At 37.2% G+C, this 21,405-nt stretch overlaps 1 protein-coding gene across 1 annotated transcript in view; it reads left to right on the top strand.

The window, feature by feature from the left end:
* The first annotated feature begins 1,998 nt into the window (after window positions 1-1,998).
* The window catches only part of celf2 (cugbp, Elav-like family member 2), a 282,005-nt gene continuing 262,598 nt past the window's right edge, over window positions 1,999-21,405 (top strand). The window contains exon 1 of the mRNA XM_088072822.1: window positions 1,999-2,248. Within this exon, the coding sequence (XP_087928948.1) occupies window positions 2,196-2,248 (53 nt within the window). The 5' untranslated portion in view covers window positions 1,999-2,195. The remainder of the gene's footprint in view (window positions 2,249-21,405) is intronic.

Here is a 21,405-nt window from a genome sequence, read left to right on the forward strand (position 1 = left end):
TTCTCCTTGTGTTTTTGAAATAAAGCAAGCCTATTTGCTCAGATCTCAAAGGGTTAAAATACTCAAACCAGCTGTTGAAACTAAAAATACTCAAGCTTAAAAAAGAGTTATGTCTTATATTCAAAGGGCTTTTTTTCCCCAAGCCAAAACTCACTGCAGCTTCCTCTCAAGCTGACCCTTATCAGCGAGTGCACGTGTGCTGACTAATATCATAAAATCATAACAAAAGCACTTGTGCTGTAACTCGGCAACTTTGGCAGAGACTCCGACTCTGTTCTGTTGTCCCAGACAATTATGTGAAACAGACACAGTCGTCACACTCGACTCTTTCTTTTTTTTTTCTCCATCGGGGCTCATCTGTTTTTATCCAACGAGCAAATAGATAGCAGCTCAGAATAGTTCCGAATAGGTGGGACTTGGCTGTTGCCTTGTCATTCTTCGCCAGGGATGACGCATCTGCTCATATCGAGGGGAGGGGTGTAGAAAAAGTAAAAAAAAAAACAGTTATCAACAGGATGTGGTGGTGTCAGACAGGAAGTCGGCGCTGACAGGGAGCAGCAGAGACAGAGATGCTCTGCAGGGGCTGCGATGATGCGTCCAGCTCAGTAACAGACGCACTTCAGCGGACAAAGTCTGAGAATATTTAACATCCAGAAGTTTCACGTAATAAAACATCAGACAAGGCTTTAGCAGGAAACTTTTAATTTGGTTATTGCTTTAATTGTGGTTTTTTACTTAATTTGCAGGGTAATTACTTTAGTTGACTTTGTTTTTGTCTTTGAGTACTGTGAAAAGTGCTTTATGAATAAAATGTATTTTATTTTTTTCACAATTTCAGGTAAATCAATAAAAAGTTAAACTTATGACATGACTTTAACCCTTTGAAACCTGCAAAAATAAGCTTGCTTTCTTTCAAAAACATGATGAGAAGTAAATAAACAAAAAAATTAGAAATGATAAATTTGCAAGATCTATTAAAAAGTAAAAATTACTGAAAATGTATTTTAATAGAAAAAATATTATTTTTAAAAAATCAAGGACATGATGGTTAAAAAAGTTTTAAAAAATAAAATACAAGAAAAAATAACAAGAAAATTACCTGGATAAAAAATAGCAAGAAATTAGTAAAAAAACAAAATTAAGAAAATTGCCTGTAAATTTGAAAAATGAGAAAAGAAAGAAATGACCTGTGAAAAATGCTTAAAAAATTCTACGTTTTGTAACAATTTCGTTTTTCCCTACTTCTTACTTTTTCCAACACATTTTTTGCTTTTTCCCTAGACATTTTTCCATTTTTCCCTAGAATTTTTTTCCTACCTTTTTAAAAATAGTTTTATAAAAGTTCTAATAAATCCACAGTTTTAAATGTGTAATTATGATACTTCTAAATTTTGTTTTTTTCTTTTTTTTCCCCTAGACATTTTTCTTGAGCATTTTTAAAAATATTTCCCTGAATCTCTTTCTTAAATTTTGTGGAATATTTCTTACCAAGTTGCTCATTTCCTTATTACGGATGTTTTTGAAGGAAATTGCACCGATTTGCTCAGTTTTTTAAGGTTTAAATACTTGTGAAAGGCGTCATGAAGCGGCACAAGACAAGTGATGTCATTCCAGATTTCTTACAATAAGTTCAACTTTCTTGCAAATTTCCTGTTAAAATACTCAAATTGTGAATCATGTCTTCCCCACTGACAAAAAATCAATCCTCGCAGGAGGTTTAAGCCTAAAAATTTTTGCAGTGTGCAAATTGTACAGCCCTAAAAAAGAAGGTGTGTAAACTCTTTCCCCGGTGTATTAAAACAACAGAAGATGGTTAAATGAGTTTCCGAGGTGGGTTTACCCTCCTCTACTGTACATGTCTGCAGCAGCAGCAGCCTGTCTGTGGAAGAGGGACCGGAGGAAGCGCGGAGACGCGCCTGCAGAGCGCAGGGGGCGGAGGGAGAGAGAGAGAGGGAGAGCAACAGAGAGAGAGAGAGAGAGGGAGGAAGAGAGAGAGAGAGAGAGAGAGGGAGGAAGAGAGAGAGAGCGAGCTGTGACAGCGCTCATCACCCTCTGAACAACCAGGACGGGTTGCATCCGAGCAATCGCTGCTGCCTTTCGCAGACGGAGTTTACAAGCCTTTGCGCCGCTTTTTCTTTCGATCTTTTTTCCCGCCGCACCCCCTCCCTCTCCCGGTGCTGCCCAGCCGCTCGACCATGGTTTCTATAATTTCAGACCTGGACCCTCTGAAAAGCTGGAACGTGTTAAGGTAAGCGCCCGGTCAGTTTCCTCCACAGCTATCGTAAACGGGGGGTGAGAGCAGGCAGAGAGGGTTTTTTTTAGGAGAAGGGTGTGAACGCGGCGCGACAGGCGAGGAGGTCGCCGCCTTCTGAGAGCTGCCGGTGCGTAATTACGCACGGATTTGCGCCAGTTTTGGCTGCAATCTGCGCTGACAGTGTACTTTGCGCGCTCCTCTCTCTCTCTCTCTCCCTTCCTCTGCTCCTCTGCTCCTCTGCTCGGTCAGGAGTCTGACGCATGCAAGCTGCTCCGTGTCTGCGTACATCTCATTAACCCCGCGACGCTGCCCCGCGCGGCGCTTCATCACCACCATCATCTCCAAACTTCCTCCATACCAGCGCAGAAGTAGGAATAACACTCATATATCACCCCCACCACCCTCCTCCTCCTCCTCCCGCCTCCCTCCTTCCACCTCCCACCCATGCTGATGTGCTCCCTCAAATGAAAAACTCCCCCCACCAGGAATGTCTCTTGAAACGTCCTCATGGCTGATCGCCCACCTTTCAGAGAACATCACATTTTATATCCCAAAAATGCACAACATTTAAGTGCTCAGCACCAGGAGGTGATCCAAATTACCTCCCATGAGGTCAAAGGTGAAACTTTTTCCTTGCTCACCTTGTCTCCAGTGGCCACTCTCCTTTTTTTTTTTGTCAAACAGCTATTAGACTCCCAGGCAGGATACACGGCTCTATCTCGGACCTGCAAATCACTATGAATACATTCACTGTCATTAAGCATCTCAGCAGAAAAGCCTATGAATTTAAAAGCCGGGGAATTTAAAAGGGCCTTGTCCCTGAATATTTCAGCCATTTGATAAATAAGTCATTATTCCCTCGACAGACTCGGCGGCGGGGACTATCGCAAATTCTATTTTAGAAACGGCAGCGAGGAGACAGAACCCTCAAGACCCTCAAATTATTCTTTTAATGCTGCCTCTCCCCTCTTTTATCATTTTTATCCCCCCGCTGCTGCCCTCCATCCCACCATCATTACCCACAAATCCAAAATAGAAAATGAGCGGAGTAATGTAGAGCAGGCATATTTCAGTAAACTGCAGATTGAGGGAGGGGGGCTAAATGATGTCATTTCCAAACAGGCGGCGATGACCATCCACACTGAGAAAAAGGGCACGCAGCTGACCTGACACACACTCATAAATAGCCGCAGTGGAGACTTTCTGTGCGGACACACACACTCCTCTCCTCTCAGTCTATTTGCTCAGCAGGGACACATCTCCTGGTGGCGTTTAAAACGTCACTTTTGGCTCATTTGAGAGGCCAAAATTGACATATTTGCTTCACAGCAGCCATTTTGGCATCATAAACCTGAATCCACATCACTTTTCTTGTACTTTTAGAAGTATTTATACCTTTGAAAGTGATTTGAATTCTTTCAAAAACATGGAAAAAATGGTAATGAGCAGCTTGGTAAGAAATGTTCTACAAACTGGAATAAATTAGTTAGTTTATATATTTTTTAAGTTATGAAGCCAGTGAAAATTATCCAGAGTACTTTTTTATAATAATCATATATGTGTTTAAAATTATGTTGCACAGCAACTGTTATTTTTTAAGTACGTTTTCAAGTGGTTTTTTTTTTTAGCCCACTTTTTGTTATTAATTCTCCACTAATATACTTCTACCTTTTTTGACTAATTTATGCAAAATTTGGGGTCATTTCTTCTTAAGTTGCTCATTTCCTTCCTCCCATGTTTCAAAAAGAAATCAAACCAATTTTCTCAGGTTTCAGATGGTTAAAGGTCAAAGGTCAAAAGTAAGGATTTTGGTTTCAGATGTACACTTTTGCACCGGAAATCCAAAAAAAGAGTTCTTTTGAGTGAGATTAGTCACTCTGAAGCAAAAAAAGGAAGCATGAAGAGGAGAGAAAGAGGATTATTTACCTCCCCGTCGTCTCTCTCTTTATTAAACCTTTGTTATTCCAGATAAGAGGCAGGAGCAGCTGTCCCTCTCCAAAGACAGCGCATCTTAATAAAGACCAGCTTACCGCCGGCCCGTCACTCACACTCTCTCGGGGTCACACACACCCGCACCAGCTCGCTTGCTCACACACACACACACACACACACACACACACACACACACACACACAGATGAGCACTCACGCCCACTTCTCAATCATTTATGATAATGAAGCACCTCGGCGGCGTTCTCGGTGTCGCTCCTCTCCCTAATGAGACTCACCTCCGTCACGCTCAGACACACACACCATAAACACAGCATTAACAAAGTGTTGTCACTGTGGAGCGACAAAAGAGCAGCGATAAGCAGCACAAACACTTGATTTAGTCAGATATCATTTTGGAAAATTTGAACACAGCTGGAGTTTTTTTGCATTGTGTTGTCGCTTTCTTCTGTAAAATTTCCTCAAAAAAAGGTGTTACATCATTAAGATTTCAAAACAAGGACATTGTGGAGAAAACCATCAGTGCAGATGAAAGATGAGACCTCGCCGCGGTGACACAATTAGGCAGTATGATATGCATATTAGCACAATTAGCTGATTAATGCAGCTCTGTGGAATCTGATTCACTTTAAACGCAATAAGGAGTTTGTGCGAGTGACAAATTTGTGCGCATGCACGTGTCGAAGCAAGTGTTATCTGATCAGCGGCGGGGAGTGCCTTCTGCATTCACTGTCTGCTCTATCTTATGCACTATCAGGCAACACACACACACACACACACACACGCGCACACACACACACACGTATGAACACACACTTCAGTTCCAGAGAGAGCGCAGAGGATGGATGTTAGAAATCTGTCCGTGCCTCTCGCGGTGCACGTCACATATCTGAAGTGCAGTTCAGTTATGCCATAATGAGAAACAGCATGCATATTAATTCCATCTGATTACATCCAGCCGCCACACACACACACACACACACACACACACACACACACACACACACACACACACACATGCAGGGCAAAGACGAGGTGTGTTCTGTATTCAATTAGGGGAGGGGAGAGAGGAGAGCTCAGGTTTTTTTATTCTATTACTGTCTGGTTAAATCATCGCTGGATGTTCAGAGACAGGAATTTAGAGATAAAAGTGTGTCGTTAAGGAGAAATACGACCAGACCAGTTAAAGGATGAAGTGTGTGTGTTTTTCGGTGCAAAGTGTGAAGTGTGTTCAGCAAAAAAATGAGTCGGAGCGTAAAAAAAAACTCTCGATGTCTTCGGGGTCCGTTTCTCTGTCGTCCAATCATCTAAAATCCATTCAGGTGCGCCGTCCCGCGGCTCGAGGAAAAAAAAAGGGAAGTGAAAGAGGTCGACAGCGAAAGGGAGGGCTTGACCTTTGACCCTGCAGTGTTGGTTTTAATTAATCCACTTAAAGAGTTCCTCCGCTTGCATTATGTGTCGCTTTATATCCCGCCGGACCGAGAGGAGAGGCACAAATCCATCTGCCTAATTACCAAGACCACTGTTTGAATCTTTAAATCCCCTCTGATAGTGTGTGTGTAAGAGTGTGTGTGTGTGTGGCCTGAGAGTGTGTGTGTGTGTGTGTGTGTGGTGCTTTATCTGTAAGCCGGACCTTTTTCTCCGCTCGGGATTATGCTGGTTTGACTAAGGGGTTAGAGCGAAAACATTCGGTAAAGGCAGTCAGTGATATTACCAGCGTGAAGCTGCAGAGTCAGTGTTTTATCTTTGGATTGTGGTGAAGTTTTTGAGGGTTTTTGACAGATTTTTTTTATTTTGACGTGTTGGAAAAAGCTCCGGAAAAGCAGGTTAGACTGTAACAGCATGTCGAAGTCGTAATGAGGGACTCAATAACGACGACTTAAATAATAAATATAATAAATATAATAAATAATAAATATCTCTATTTCGGACTCTTGTTTTCCATTAACATGTTTTCAAAGTGATGTTTTTATTGTGCTTCTGCTTCCATCGAGATGATGACAGCTTCTCTGCCCTGATTGGCTCCCGAAACGCCCCTGACTCTGACGCATGTAAACGATGACGCCGTTTGTCCTAACGAGCTATTTTTTGGGCGTTTCATTCTGAGAGGAAACACCTCAGATGGTTCAGACGGATGCTGCGCTCGCCTCAGGAGCAGAGCGAGGTCGGTGCTTTGAGTGAGGGGGAAAGATCGAGCAGAATGACTCAGAAGAACACTGACCCTTCACATTTTGATTCGCAGGATAACATTTAGTCATCTCGTGGATGTGAGATCATCATAAACTGAGATATGTGTAAGAGATGGAAGCAATGTTTGAATCACAACTACAGTTTGGACATTTGCAAAATATGATGCAACCCAATTTTTTCCCAATAACTCACCCCAATTTTTGCAAATATGAGTCACCAAATTTTGCCAACTCATGCGCCCAAATTCCTGCCAATGATGTACCCCAATTTTTGCCAAACGATGCACCTGAACATCGGCCGAATTATGCACCCACACCCCAATGATGTACCCCAATTTTTGCAGAATTAGTCATCGAATTTTTGCTGACTCAAGCATTGAAATCTCTGCTAAATGAGGCACCCTGATTTTTGCCCAGTGATGCACCCACATTTTAGCTGAATGAGACATTTTTGCAGAATGTTGCACCCCAATTTTTGCTGAGGGAAACACCCCGATTTTTGCCTCATGATAAATTTTTGCTGAACGATGCACCTCAGTTTTGTTGAATGATGCAACCGATTTTTGTCAAATGATTTACCCAGATTTTGCTGATTGACACACCCCAACTGGATCCTCTATCTAAACCTCCACATCTCTGAAACGACGTGATGCAGGAAAAAAGCCGGCGACAAGTTGAAATGAAAGTGATGGCAGCAGGAGGGACGGTCGGGGGTGCCGCGGGGCGGACTCAAAATTCATTCTCCGCTTCCCACAGCTGTCAATCAAAAGCTTTGTAGCAGCAGAGAACAATACTGCATTCAGCATCCGAGTGACGGAGGCGGACGGGGCGGGCAGAGGGAGAAAGAGAGGGAGGGCTGAATTCCTCCGAACCCCCTGGAATCAGCGAGGGATAATTACAGAGTCGAGGCGAAAGCGCGTCACAAAACACAAAAGAGACGAGGGAACGATGACAGAGAGGGAAAGACTAGAAATTACAGGAGAGACGAGGAACAGAAGGGAAGAAATGCATGTAGGCGAGGCTCGTCCAGGTGCACTCGCGCATATATATAACAGGGAACATACTCATCGTTACACAGTCACCAACAGGGAACGGCAAAACTAACAGGGGACATTTTTTAAGTCCCCACTTGGACATGCTCTAAATCATCATAAAATCATGTGTTATGGCCTCTGGTGAAATTTTCAGATTTTTGCCAAAGAGGGGACCAAAGTATTAATGATGTTTATATCCATATTCAGAGCTCTCCCTCCTGGTTGGAGCTGGTATTTGAAACGACCCATTCACACACGTCGCTTTTAACCTCCTCTCCCCAGCCCTTTCAGACTGCAGATGGGCGTTAAACAGGCTTTAGTAATGTTAATGTGGGTGACATGAAGGCCACAGAATGTAATGTATCAAATATGATACAAATAGCATGATAGGGTTAATAAAGACACCAGTCTCCTGAAACGTGATTTGTTATTAGTCTTTGCATTCAAATTCAAGGCTTGGCTTTAGGTGATTTCATAAGTTTGAAGCTCTATACTGTATTAAAATAAAGGGCTACCCAGAAGGCAGGAGAGAAATCAGTATTTTAGAGCCTTAAAAAGCAAAAGCTATAATCAAGCAGAATAAACCTTTACATAAAATGATCAGCAGTAAGATTTTTTCTTTTTAGGTTTAATTATGTAAAATGATGTAACATCAGACCTTGACTAGACCTTTAAAGTTGTTCAGTCCCTGATGATAGTTACCTGACCAGTTTTCACAAGCACTGAATGTCAATCAGTTTTTCAATATACTCGTGTTCTCAGTCTGTACTCATAGAAATGTTTGTTTGTGGGTGCACATTATAGAAAACATGTCCAAACATAGGGATAATGCAACATGAGTCCACTGTTGGCTGGTACATAATGACAATTAGTTCCCTCTTGGATAGCATGGAGTGACGTTCACACTCCACCATGAATAAATAAAATGAGATAGATAAGACTTACACAAAAGAATCTCACCTAAATAATTCAAAAATTATTCCTCAACTATGATTACAATGACTGTGATTATTATAATTATAACTAATATTTTATAACAAACTATAAAGGCTCAGTTTTAGGTGGATGGCTTAACCATCTAGCTTGACACTGTTTTAATGTCTGGCTTCCCCAGAGACAAAAGGAAATATTTTAAAATCTAAAGAAAGGAGAAATAACAATAACAATAATAATAATAATAATAATAATAATAATAATAATAATGGTAGGAAGAAAATGTGGAGAGAAAATACCAGCAAGATCTTTACTAATTTTAATGAATTGCTTAAATTAGTTTATTATCAAATTTAACTTAACCTTGAGATTAGCTCAATCCTCCAAAACTCCCTTTGAGTTTTTAGATGCACTAAACACTAGATTTCTGTCAATCTTACAATGTACATATGTTTTTGTTTCTCTATAATCACAGGAATGCATTTTATTTGCTGATCTACTCTACAGGCAAAAGGTCCACACTTGTGTAGTATAAAGCAACAGGGGTCCACAGTTGGCTGGTACATAATGTATGGATTACTTGTAAATATATCTAAACTAAATCATGTAATTTTTTTTTGCTTCTAAAGGATCTGTAAGTATGTATTTTTGTAACTGAATATAAAGGCTCAGCCGTTGTGGATGTCTTTACCATTTTATAGCTTGACACTGTGTTTAAAAGGGGCTACCCAGTCATTCTCATTGTTAACTTTTCAAATACATTCCCTCTGTCAGTGCTTTTAGCATACCTGCATCAATCTGGATCATGGCAGGATGATGTGAGATGAGAACATAAGCGGACAGAATGCGGCATATTATACGTCAGTAGACAGCCAGACAACCTGAGGCACATCTGCATACATCTTTAGTTAGCTAGCATCACTTGAGAATATGGATGGGACGTACTCAAAACTTCCATTTAACAGTTTTTACAAACAAAAAATGCCATGCAAGTTTAGGTTTTATTTTTGAGGATTTAAAGTTTTTTTTTCTATTGGGAAAAAGAATATTAAAACAAAATGTTATTTTTTTAAAAAGGAATAAAGTTTCATCATCATTGAATGATGCCTTTTCAGAACCAATATTGCATAAATAAAGCAAATAATTTAAAATAGCTTTGCTGGTCCAAAGTCTTCTTTGTAAAACATCAAACCCTCAGAAATACTTAGAGGCAACTGAGGAACTGAGTGGATTAGTTGTGAGCAGACATACAGTGAAAATCAGATTTTAACCCGGTTTTAAATAGTTAAGAATTCTGTATAGTTGCAGTGATTTGACAAAATTGCAGGGTCTCCAGAATTCACAGGAATCAGCTGAATTTGGCATTTATTGTTATAGTTTGAAATCAATGTATGTGTGCCCATCTATAGAATCCATTTTATTGTAGCTCCATTACAGAAAAGAGGTCCACACTTGAGTTGTATAAAGTGACATGGAGTCCACTGTTGGCTGGTATATAATGACACAAGTTCCATCTTAGATATATAGTATAGAGTGACATTCCCATTTCAACATGGATAAATGACAAAGAATAGGAAAAAAAAGTTAGATGCATTATTGTTCAAGAAAAATAATCTTACAAAAATGTAATAATAAAATTATTTATTTTTAGGAAATTGGAGATAGAAATATCATTTTATTTTTTAAGTACATTGCTTTTTGAATCGTGCACCTGAATAAGTTTTTTGAGTTGCTGTTTAAGAGTGTGCTCCTTTTACCTTGTGTTGAAAACACATTGACAACCATCATGATATAAATGGCGAGAGCAATCTTTAATGGTATTTATAATATAGGAGGTTTTGTGAGCAATCAGTTTGTCTCAGTTACAGGGATAAGTCAGTTAGAGGAATGATTAACCTCTGAAACCCTCTGTTCAACTGCTGAGATGAACTATTTCAAATTCTATAGGTTTTTGGCTGTACTTTTGGCTGTACTTTAACTTTAAATTCTAAAAAGGAAAGTCAGTCCACGCTGTCCCCTCTTGGCCTGTACAAAATGACACTTCTTGTTTTGTTTTGTTTTGTTTTGTTTATATTTTCTCCAATGTTTTTAAATTAATCTTAAATCTGCATTAGACAGACAAAATTGTATATACACATTACTAGATCTCGAAAAACCAAAACAACTACAACTACTAAAACAACTAAAGAAATATAAAACAGCCAACAATACAAAAACTGCAGAACTAGGATCAAAAATAGGATTCACTTTCAAGTAAAATAAAAAAATAACGCTGAGAGAGATTTGGATTGGATTGTCTACTGTACGACCTTTAAAGTCTTCTGTTGTAGGAGAGGAACTGAGAGTTTTTAAATGGGTGTACTGGCAGTCAAAATTACCAACACATTTATGGATTGTGTCTTTAACAGAGGCTGACTACTCATTTGTGTATTGGATTAAATGATTTGCCATCTCTCTGTGTGCATGCTGCAGTGACCAGAGGACTTATTATTATTCAACACAGTTTTGGTTTATATGAAGAATTTCAAATTCCTTAAAGGGTTTTTAGTTTATGATGTAAGCATTAAACATTCCTCCACATTGACTGAGTGGAGTGTCCAGCACCCATGTGCCTTTAAGGTTGCCTCTGAGAAATGAGTGACTTGGAGAGGGTGAGGGGTCAGCGTGTGCAGCTCTGTGCCAGGCCTTGATTCTCTGCAGTGTGGGGGTTGGTTTTCTTTGTTGTTGTGATGGTCAATAGGCCATTCCACATTAAGCTTCAGAGATGCTAATTTATATTAGCTAGAATGTTACATCAACTCTGACTGCCTGAGACATGGGTCTGTCCCCTGTCCTGGGTTAAACAAGTGGCACACAGTGCTTATTTTAGCTAGTACAAACATCTCTGGATTATTGGGAAGAACATCCTAAAGTTTACAGATTGGGCATATAATTCTCCACTCAAATTCCCACTAGTTTGAATACTGATACAAAAGTTGTACTTTTTTTTTACTGGATAGTTAAATATTTGAACATATTTAATCACCTAATAATTACATGAATTTCATGGCAAACCATTGTGATGTTACATAGTTTATTGTGCCAAGTTAACATTTAATTTGTTCTAATCATAATAAAGGTTTGGTTTCAACTATAGGAGTAAAACAAAACTAAAGAGTAAGAGTGATCGTCTGATCATCATGTTAAACATATTCAGGAAACAGAAATAAAATGTCAGAATGCAACTTTGAGCCAAAGAAAAAACATGGTGGATTATTGTAGTTTTGTAACATAGGTTTTGTTATTGATCTGTAATGTTGAATTTATGTAGTCCATTTTTCACCTCTGAACCCTTTTCATTTGAGCTGCAGTGATATAAATTTAAAAGGTTTGGTCATAAATCAGTTTGAACTTATATATGAAAATAAATAGTTTTCTAACCTATAAAACATTTAATGAGGCAAGCGATGTATGCATGTAACACAGCGCTGAGAAACAAAGCATTTTTTAAGTGACTGTAGATTTAAAACAGCAAATGCAACTTTAAAATGGCCTCCCAAATAATATGTCAAGATCCACTACATGGTATTTTTAACAGTTTAACAATATACCATCAGTAGTGTATCAGTGTATCAGCGTACCATCAGTAGTTGCAATTTATTTATTAGTTATCAAGTAGTATTGACAAAAGTGAAATTAACAGTCTGTTAACAGCCAGCTTAGGAAAGATGACACTGACATGTAAGGTACCAGCACATTTATGGAAATGCATCCCTAAAGTAGGTTAAATATTCATTTGTTTGTGAAAAAATTGTTGTTCATCTCTCTAAGATGTTAAACATTTGATTCAGTGGTGCTCTGCATTATTAAGTAAGCAATCACATGGTGTTACAGATATATTGTTAGATTTATGAGCCTTCAGTTGATGAAGCTGACAAAATATATTATTTCCTCTACACTGAAGAGGTGGAGTGACCAGCACCCATATGATTCTCAGATCCTAACTTTGAATGTTGAACAGTGGAGACTGCTGCCACTGAGAAGTGAGTGACCTGCAGTGAGTGAGGGTTTGACTCTGTGCAAGTGAGTCTGGCATGAAAATCTGTCGAGCCTTGATTCCCTGCAGTGCGGGGATGGTTTCTTCTAGCTGACGATGGTCGTTAGCACATGACACGATGAGCCAAGGGTTGCTAACTTCTCATATCCAAGATGCTGTATCTGATTTGAGCTGACTGGCGTGGCTTATTCCCCATCCTGGGTTTAACAAGTAGCACACACTGCTTATCTTGGTTAGTACAACATCCTGGATTATGGGAAGAACACCCTGAAATTATGCAGGTATGGCATACAATTCTCCACTTTAATTCCCATTTAAATACTGTTTTTTTTCAAAACTTGGCACTATTATGGATATTTATGTAGTTGAACATATTCCGTTTACCTAATGATTACATCTGTTATTTCATGACATACCATTTTGATGTTGCACTGAGTTATTGTGCCTCAAGTTTACATTTCATTATTCTAATTATAATAAAGGTTCTGTTTTAACTAAAGAGGTAAAACAATACTACAGAATTAGATACTCTGTAAAGCATCTACAAACATTATTTAGATAGTTAAAATGTTGTCAATGGTTATTGATTGTATGGAGTAAAACTAATTGGCCCTTTTAAATGTTTTTATGGTGAGCTACATAAAAGTACATATTTGTGTCCCTGATTGTGTGATTATCATTTTAAACACATATATGAACAGAAAGTCAATGTTGACATGCAACTTTGAGCCAAAGATAAATGTAGTGGGTTATTGTTGTTTTGCAACTTTTGTAACCTAATTAAAAATTTAATGAAGGCAAGCGTGTATGTATACTTTACAAAAGTGCTTAGAAAGACATTATTTATTAAGTGACTCAAAAGATTTAAATAGCAACTGCAACTTTATAATGGTCTTCCAAATAGTATCAAGATCTGCTACATGGTATTTGTTAACAGTTTAACAGTTTATTACCATTAGCAGTTGCAACTATAGAAACCATCAAACAATGTTTATAAACAGTTTTTTCAAACCAACTATTAATAGTTAACAAAGTGTTATAAATATTTGGTCTATCTATCCAAGAAGATATTTATATTGTATAATTTACTTTTTTGTTTTACAAGGTTTACAAATTAGTTGGAAACCATTAATACTTAGTTTATGTATTTATACAAGACTGTATAAGTCTTGGTATTTGACTAATAAAATAACAATCTATAACATTACTTATAATGGGTAAAAGTTAATTAGTTATCATTTCTTCATTGGTTATCAAGGAGTATTGACAAAAGTATAATTAACAGTCAGTTAACAAGTTATTAATGATGCCTATAATACAGTATTGCCAGCTTCAGAAAGATGATACCCGACATGTAAAATTACCACATTTATGGAGTAAGATGCATCCCTAAAAGAGGCCGGTATTCATATGTGTGAAAAAAATGTTATTCATCTCTGTATGATCTATGTACATTTGATTCAGTGGCTTTGTGCATTCTTTAGAAAGCAATCTGTCTTTATTACACTCACACACAGTTTTATAGATATATTTTTATATTTACTTGGCCTTCAGTTGATGAAGTGGACAAAAATATGTAATTTCTTCTACACTGAAGAGGTGGGTGACCAGCACCCATATGATTCTCAGATCCTAACTTTGAGTGTTGAACAGTGGAGACTGCTGCCACTGAGAAGTGAGTGACCTGCAGTGGGGGGTTTGATTCTCTACCTGCAAGTCAGCCTGTGAAAATCTGTCAGGCCTTGATTCCCTGCAGTGCGAGGATGGTTTATTCTAGCTGACGATGGTCGTTATGGTGTGAGGACATTACACATTGGGCTTCAGGGTTGCTTACTTCTCATATCCCTAGATGTTGTATCTGACTGAAACATGGCTTTCCTCTTTCTGTGTTAAACAAGTGGATGTTGGGTAAGATAATGTTAAACTGTAAAGAGTAGAAATACAAGCAGAATTCCACATTTGTCCGTCAATTGCACAATTGACTACAAGCTATTCAAAAGGAGTTAAACATGTTTTTTCACATGAAGAAACATCTGCTGGGAAGTGACATAATAACCACATGTATGTAATATCACTGAAATAATTGAAAGGTAATTATTTATTAAGTGGCCCTCTAAAGCAGTAGGGCATCTTGGCTCTCAGTGGCTCTGTTTGTCTGAATTTTTAGCATAATGGCCATCAGAAACACATTAACATTAGTTAAACTTTAAGTGCTAAAGAGTTGTTTCAGTTGACAACACTGGAATGTAAAGACCTGTAAGCTGAGTGTCAATGTAAACTTATTTTAGCAATCTCACATGCCTTCATGCACACTCTCTGTGCCGCATGACAATGCTGTATACCAGCCCTGTATTTGCCAACTAATTTACAACTCTATGTATTTACCAGCTATAGTTATCAAAACAACCAAAAAATAGATATAACAATAATAAAAAGTTCTGGGTTGCACAAACCTCTTTGAATGGGGTCAACAGAAGATAACTAGTGAAGGCCCATTCATAGATGTGTATCCTGCTGTGATGGTTTTGAGATGAGGTGTTGGTGGCTCATCACCATTTCAATGCCATCAAAACACTAACATACCAGTTAAACTTTAAGTGCTAAAGAAGGTTTTAGTTCACAATACTGGAATTTAAAGTCCTGTAAAGCTAGTGTCATTGTGAACTTATCGTATTATATTATTTATTATGTGCCTTTCACTTCATGCACACTCTTTGCACTGTGACAATGCTGCATGCCAGTGTGTAGTAGTATATGTTATAGACTGTAGTCATTAAAAACAAACATCTTTGAATGGGGTCTAGATTAGAATAATGCTAAAATACACTTACAAACACAGAGTGTTTCATCCATCACTAAAAAACTATTCATTTTGAACACAATGGAACACATTAAAAAACAAGATATTTGGTGTTCAAATCCATTACCTATCATAATAGCATGAAAAGATTCAGAGAACCTTGAGAAATACATAAAAGAGACAAGGCTCAAAACCAAAAATGAATGGCCATGACCTTTGACCCATAAAGCTGCACTGCATTAAATACCAACATGACTGAAGGATATCACAAAATGAGCTCGGGGACACTAAAAACCACTGACAGTGGACACAGTTTATCACTGTATCTATAAATGCAAATTAAGACTTAACTATGCAAAGTGAAAGCCAGATATCAACAAAATCCAGAAACACTGCCAACTTCCCGGACCTGAGCTCATCTGTCACGTCACAGTGAATACTAAGACAAGTTATAATTGTGTTCACATTATAGCCTTTATTTTAAATAGCTACAATGGCAACATTTCTGGTGCCAATTTACTAAACAATGAGAAGCTTTACTGAATAGATACATTTTTGTATTAGATATTTTCTCTTTACAAATGCACCTTTCTATTTCTTTTCATTAATCTATGGTGGAGTGAATATCACTCTGTCCTATCCAAAAGGAACTTGTCATTATACCAACCAACTTGGGACCACAGTAAGCTTTTATTCTATATGTGTGCCACTGTAATGTTGATCAACAAAGAAAATGCATTCTTATGCATATAAATTGAAAGCACGCACATACATTGTGAAAGAGATCCTGTGCTTGTAATAACTCTTAATGGGAATTTCCAGTAAAAGTCTGATAATAAATCTATTTTTATGATTAATCAGCAAATACTGTTGCTGACCTTTATATCGTTTTGGTCCTTTCTGGAAACCCTTCATTGTAAGGTGAACATCTAAAGTAGGAATTCAGTATGTTTTTTCCATGGCCAAGGGATCAGCCAGTATGTGTATATCTCTGATCTGAACACTAGAGAAAGAAGTCTCAGACTTGTAATGTCATGAAGTATAAAGTCTGGAGCTGCTCCTTCTGCTCAGCGAGAGCCTAATTTGGGGACCAACAGAATGTTTGTTATCCCATAAACCCAAATGAACTTTATTATATTGGTGTTGTCAGTTCTGTAACAGAAAATGTTCCCATATACTTATAACATTGTTCTGGCTGTTCTCAGTGTCATCTAGAAAATCTTTCACAATTTCATATCAATGGAGCAACTCTACACTTTATATCATGACATCACAAAGCACTCAGTTTTGGATATGGGGCAGAGTTGCCCATGTTTACTAATGTTTTAGACTGCCTTAGATCATAGAAATAATATGTATGTATTTTAGAAATGGGCATAATTTCCCATTAATACAGTATCAAGCCATAAAAAGGTTAAGCCAGCCACTAAAGTTGAGCCTTTATATTCTGTTACACAAACATACTAACAAATCATATTTGAAGAAGAAATGTAACACATTATTCAGATGAGATTTTTTCACAAGTATTATTAAATATGTTTGTATGTGCTTTACATGGTTGAGTGTGAACATCACTCCGTTGCTATCTAAGAAGGAACTTGTGACATTATGCACCAGCCAACAGTGGACTCATGTCATTATATCCTACTCAGGGTGGACCTTCTTCTGTAATGTGCCAACAAACAAGTTGCATTTCTTTAAGTACAGACTGAGAACACAAGTATATTGAAAACTTGATTGACATTCACTACTTGTGAAAACTGGTCAGGTAAGTATTTTGGAAATTGAACAATTTTAAAGGTCAAGTCAAAGTTTGATGTTACATAATTTTAATTTAAAACTCCTTTTTAGTTTTCTTACAAAAGGAAATGGAGTGTGGACATTTTTTTCTTTTTTTTAGAGTGCAAAGTTAAAGAGTACAAACAGAAGTCGACTTATGAAGGCCCATTCATAGATGTGTATCCTGTTGTGATGGTTTTGAGATGAGTTGTTGGTGGCTTATCACCATTTCAATGCCCATCAAAAACACTAACATACCAGTTAAACTTTAAGTGCTAAAGAAAAGTTTCAGTTTACAATACTAGAATGTAAAGTCCTGTAAAGCTGAGTGTCATTGTGAACTTATCGTAACATTTATTATGTGCCTTTCACTTCCCTTTTACTCTCTGTGCACTGTGACAATGCTGCATGCCAGTGTGTAGTATGTGTTACAGACTGTAGTCATTAAAAAACAAACATCTTTGAATGGGTCTAGATTAGATAATGCTAAAATACACTAACAAACACAGGTGTTTCATCCATCACTGAAAACTATTGTGAACACAAAGGGAATACATTACAAAACAAGAATATTTGCTGTTCAAATCCATTAACTATCTGCCATAATAGCATGAAAGATTTAGAGAACCTTGAGAAATCTCTGCATAAAAGGGACAAAGGCTAAAAACCAAAAATGAATGGCCATGACCTTTGACCCATAAAGCTGCACTGCATTAAATACCAACATGATATCACAAAATGAGCTTGGGGACACTGAAAACCACTGACAGTGGTACAGTTCATCACTGCATCTATAAATGCAATTTAAGACTCTACTATGCTAAGTGAAAGCCAGATTCAACAAAAATCCAGACACGCCACTGACTTCTCTGGACCTGAGCTCAACTGTCATGTCACAGTGTGATTTCTTTCTTTTGGAAGCAAACAGCTTTTAAGGTCTAGTCACAGACTTGTGTTAAATCATTTTATAGTGATTAATTAATTAAAATAAATATATTATTTATTAAAATAAGTAATTATATTGCTGATCATTTATGTATAATGTTACTCGTTTATAGATTTATTTTTTCTGAATTTTGGTGATACATTGGTAGTTACAATTGGTCTGGTCTAAATATACATACATATATATATATATATATATATATATATATATACATATATAAAACAAAGACAACAATAAAGTTATTAACAGTAAATAGTAAGATAAAACTGAATTCACAGGATTATGGGGCAACTTCTTTAAGATATACTTTGCTTTGAAATATTATTTCTGTAATATTTATTATCACAAAAAATGTTGATATATTGCAAGCAATAAAGTTTACATACCCATTTTTAAAGATACAAATGAAGTTTTAGTGAAAAAGAAGCACTCTATAGGTGAGAGAACCAGGATAAACCAGTTTGACTGCAGTATATGGATGTCCCCCCTTTGATAGGCAGACGTCGCTCAAGGCTTCAGGTCCCCCCTTGGCAATTTCTTTAAAAAATTGTAAAAATCACATTTGCAGTAATATTGTGAAAGAGACCTCAAAAGTAAATTTTCAATTCTAGTTTTGTATTTTTAAAATGACTGCTAATAAGGTTCCCTCTTGGATAGTACCTTAGATAGTCCCTATTATTCATGTTACAGCATGTATGTGTGTGTGTGTGTGTGTGTGTGTGTGTGTGTGTGTGTGTGTGTGTGTGTGTGTGTGTTAAGCAGACAATGTTTTATTAAAAGTTGGATATTGTTCAGTCAATGCCACCTCTGATATGATGGTTATATTTTTAATACAGAGTTATTAATGTGGGATTCACAGCGGTTGCTTTTACTTAAATACATTTCTGAGGTACTTCTACTTCCACTGCTACTCAATATTGCACTTTTTTACTCTATTACATTTATTTCACAGCTTTATTTGCAGACTTTCATAGAAAACATGATTATATTATGAAATACAATGCGTTTTCATGGATTGAACTGCAGCCACAGTTACTGTCAGCTAATCTGCCAAGTCATCTGCATTAAACCAGTAACTGTTAACACAAGGTATGGTGGGTATTGTAGTTTTATTATTTATTAAAAAGGAAGTGCAGCGATACAGTGTGCTACACTTATATGCAAGTGCGACATAAACAACATTATTAAATTCTACTTATTTCACTTTTTAATACATTAGTATGTAATGAAACAGTTCAGTGTTACCAAAAGCAGACAAACGACATCTTTTATTGGTTACTGGAGCATATTTGTGGGGATGTTTACCTCAGATTATTAATTGTAGTTACTGCTTTGTGTTGGAGAAAAGAGAAAATCTGTAAATTATGACTAAAACAATCATCAAAATCATTGCCAGCGAACTTTGTCGCGACAAAGTTATTGAAATGAGCTTCATTTGGTCCAGTTTCAATAATGAAACGGATAATATATGTATGTATTAATATAAAAGTCTGGGATTTTCCTATGAATGTTTTTATAGTCATGCTCATTTCATCCCATGATCATTTTAGGTAGTAGGTGACGCCTTAAACGACGGCCATGATAGTTACATCTTAGGCTTAATGCCAGTGTGCTACTTAAATTTCAGCTCTTCAGGCTGATAAAAACACAATATAAACCCATAAAATGTTAAGAAAAGTAATATTTTTATACATTTATTCCTTATTAAACAGAGAAATGGAACTGTACACCTTTTAATTTCAACTTTCTGTTGCTTCTCTGTCTCCTTGACTCACCATAAAACACACTTCATTTGAACTTGACAGAAACAAAATGAAGCATCGTGGTTCCTCTTGTTTGTAATTTAGTTAAGTCCACTGTTCCAACAATCACCAGCTCCGGTTTGGTCCAAATAAATCCTTAATTCACAGAGTTAGATGTAAAAAAGAGATGCCCTTATCCTCCACAGTCTCTCTGCCTGCTGGCCGCCGGCTGTTTACAGTCCTGTAACTTCTCTCTCCACCACCAGCTGTTGCTGTGTCTTCCAGCTCCTTCAGGAGTGTGTGTAGTTATGACGGTGTACATATCCTGGTGTACCATAATACCCTGATACCGCCTAAACTTATCAAATGCTCAAAGTTTTATTTCATAAAAATTGATACATTTTTGTATTATAAGCGTCGGTGGTCTTTTTTTAGGCGTGGTGGGCTGCCTCTGATGTAAAAATGTAAAACACTGCAGTGAATCCTGCAATCTGACCGCTGTAATGCTACACATTGAGTAATTTTACTTCAGATACTTAAAAATCCCAGTCACCCTGAGTCTAATTTGATTAGATGAACTTTTGAGGACACCCCTGAGTGCAGGATGAGTCATCAAACATTAGAAACCACATTAAAGGAAGAAAGAAGACATAAAATTACTCTGATATTGATTTTTTGACACATATATGCCACATAACAAGAGAGAAATTAACAATTTACACAGCGACTAGAAAAATGTTTTTCATGTCACTGGGTCTTTAAGTGACACTTTTCTGCAGGATGTTCTGCCTGCAGCAGCGTTTTTACACATACTGCTGATTAACAGGCGTGAATACTTCTTAAACAGCTGATGGTATTAAAACCTGGGCAAATTGGTTTAATTTTTTTTAAAAACATGTGGAGAAGGCAACGAGCAGCTTAACAAGACATGGCCCAAAAATGAGGAAGAATTTATTAAAAAAAAAAAGAAAATCACCTTAAAATAAGCAAAATAAAATAAGTATAGAAAAATTAAACAAGTATTTTAAAAGAATTGAAAATGACCTCAAAGTGCTAACAGTTAAAAGTGTTTATTTTAAAATAATTTTAAAATGAAAACTTCAGTTTTCTGGGTAATTCACCCTATTTTTTTCTTTTAGTTTTAATTTTTTTATTAATATGCTAGTTAGCCTCTTTACCTCTTTTATAGGTAAATTTATTGTCAACTTTTTCTCATTTCTTGGAATTTGTGGGACATTTTTTTTCCAAGTTGGTTGTTGACACCCCCCCAACTTTTTTTAAAAAAAGAAAAGCTTGTAAAAGGCACCTAAATGCAGCACAAGAAAACAGATGTTTCCAGTACTTTCATTTTTTATGCCAACAACATGTTGTTGAAAGTATGTTTGGTTGTAAAGGCGAGCTGTGCGGTATGAATGTCATACGTCATATCTCGTGAAAATTGACACATTTTGAATATATATTTACATTTTAGTGAGGTTTCAGTTGCATCATTCTTCAAACACAGAGCTCACAGGTTACTCTGTGTGTGTGTGTGTGTGTGTGTGTGTGTGTGTGTGTGTGTGTGTGTGTGTGTGTGTGTGTGTGTGTTCCTGCTCCATCCTCTTCATTTCGCTTGATTTCTCTCAAAAGTGAGATTACGTACCGCAGGCTTGCAGATCACAGACACCACACACACACACTCACACACACACACACACACACACACACACACACTCACAGAGGACACTGTCTGTCTCTTTCATG

The sequence above is a fragment of the Plectropomus leopardus genome, chromosome 22, assembly GCF_026936395.1.
Source record: "Plectropomus leopardus strain MGB_pleo_1.0 chromosome 22, ASM2693639v1, whole genome shotgun sequence".
Lineage (NCBI taxonomy): Eukaryota > Metazoa > Chordata > Actinopteri > Perciformes > Serranidae > Plectropomus > Plectropomus leopardus.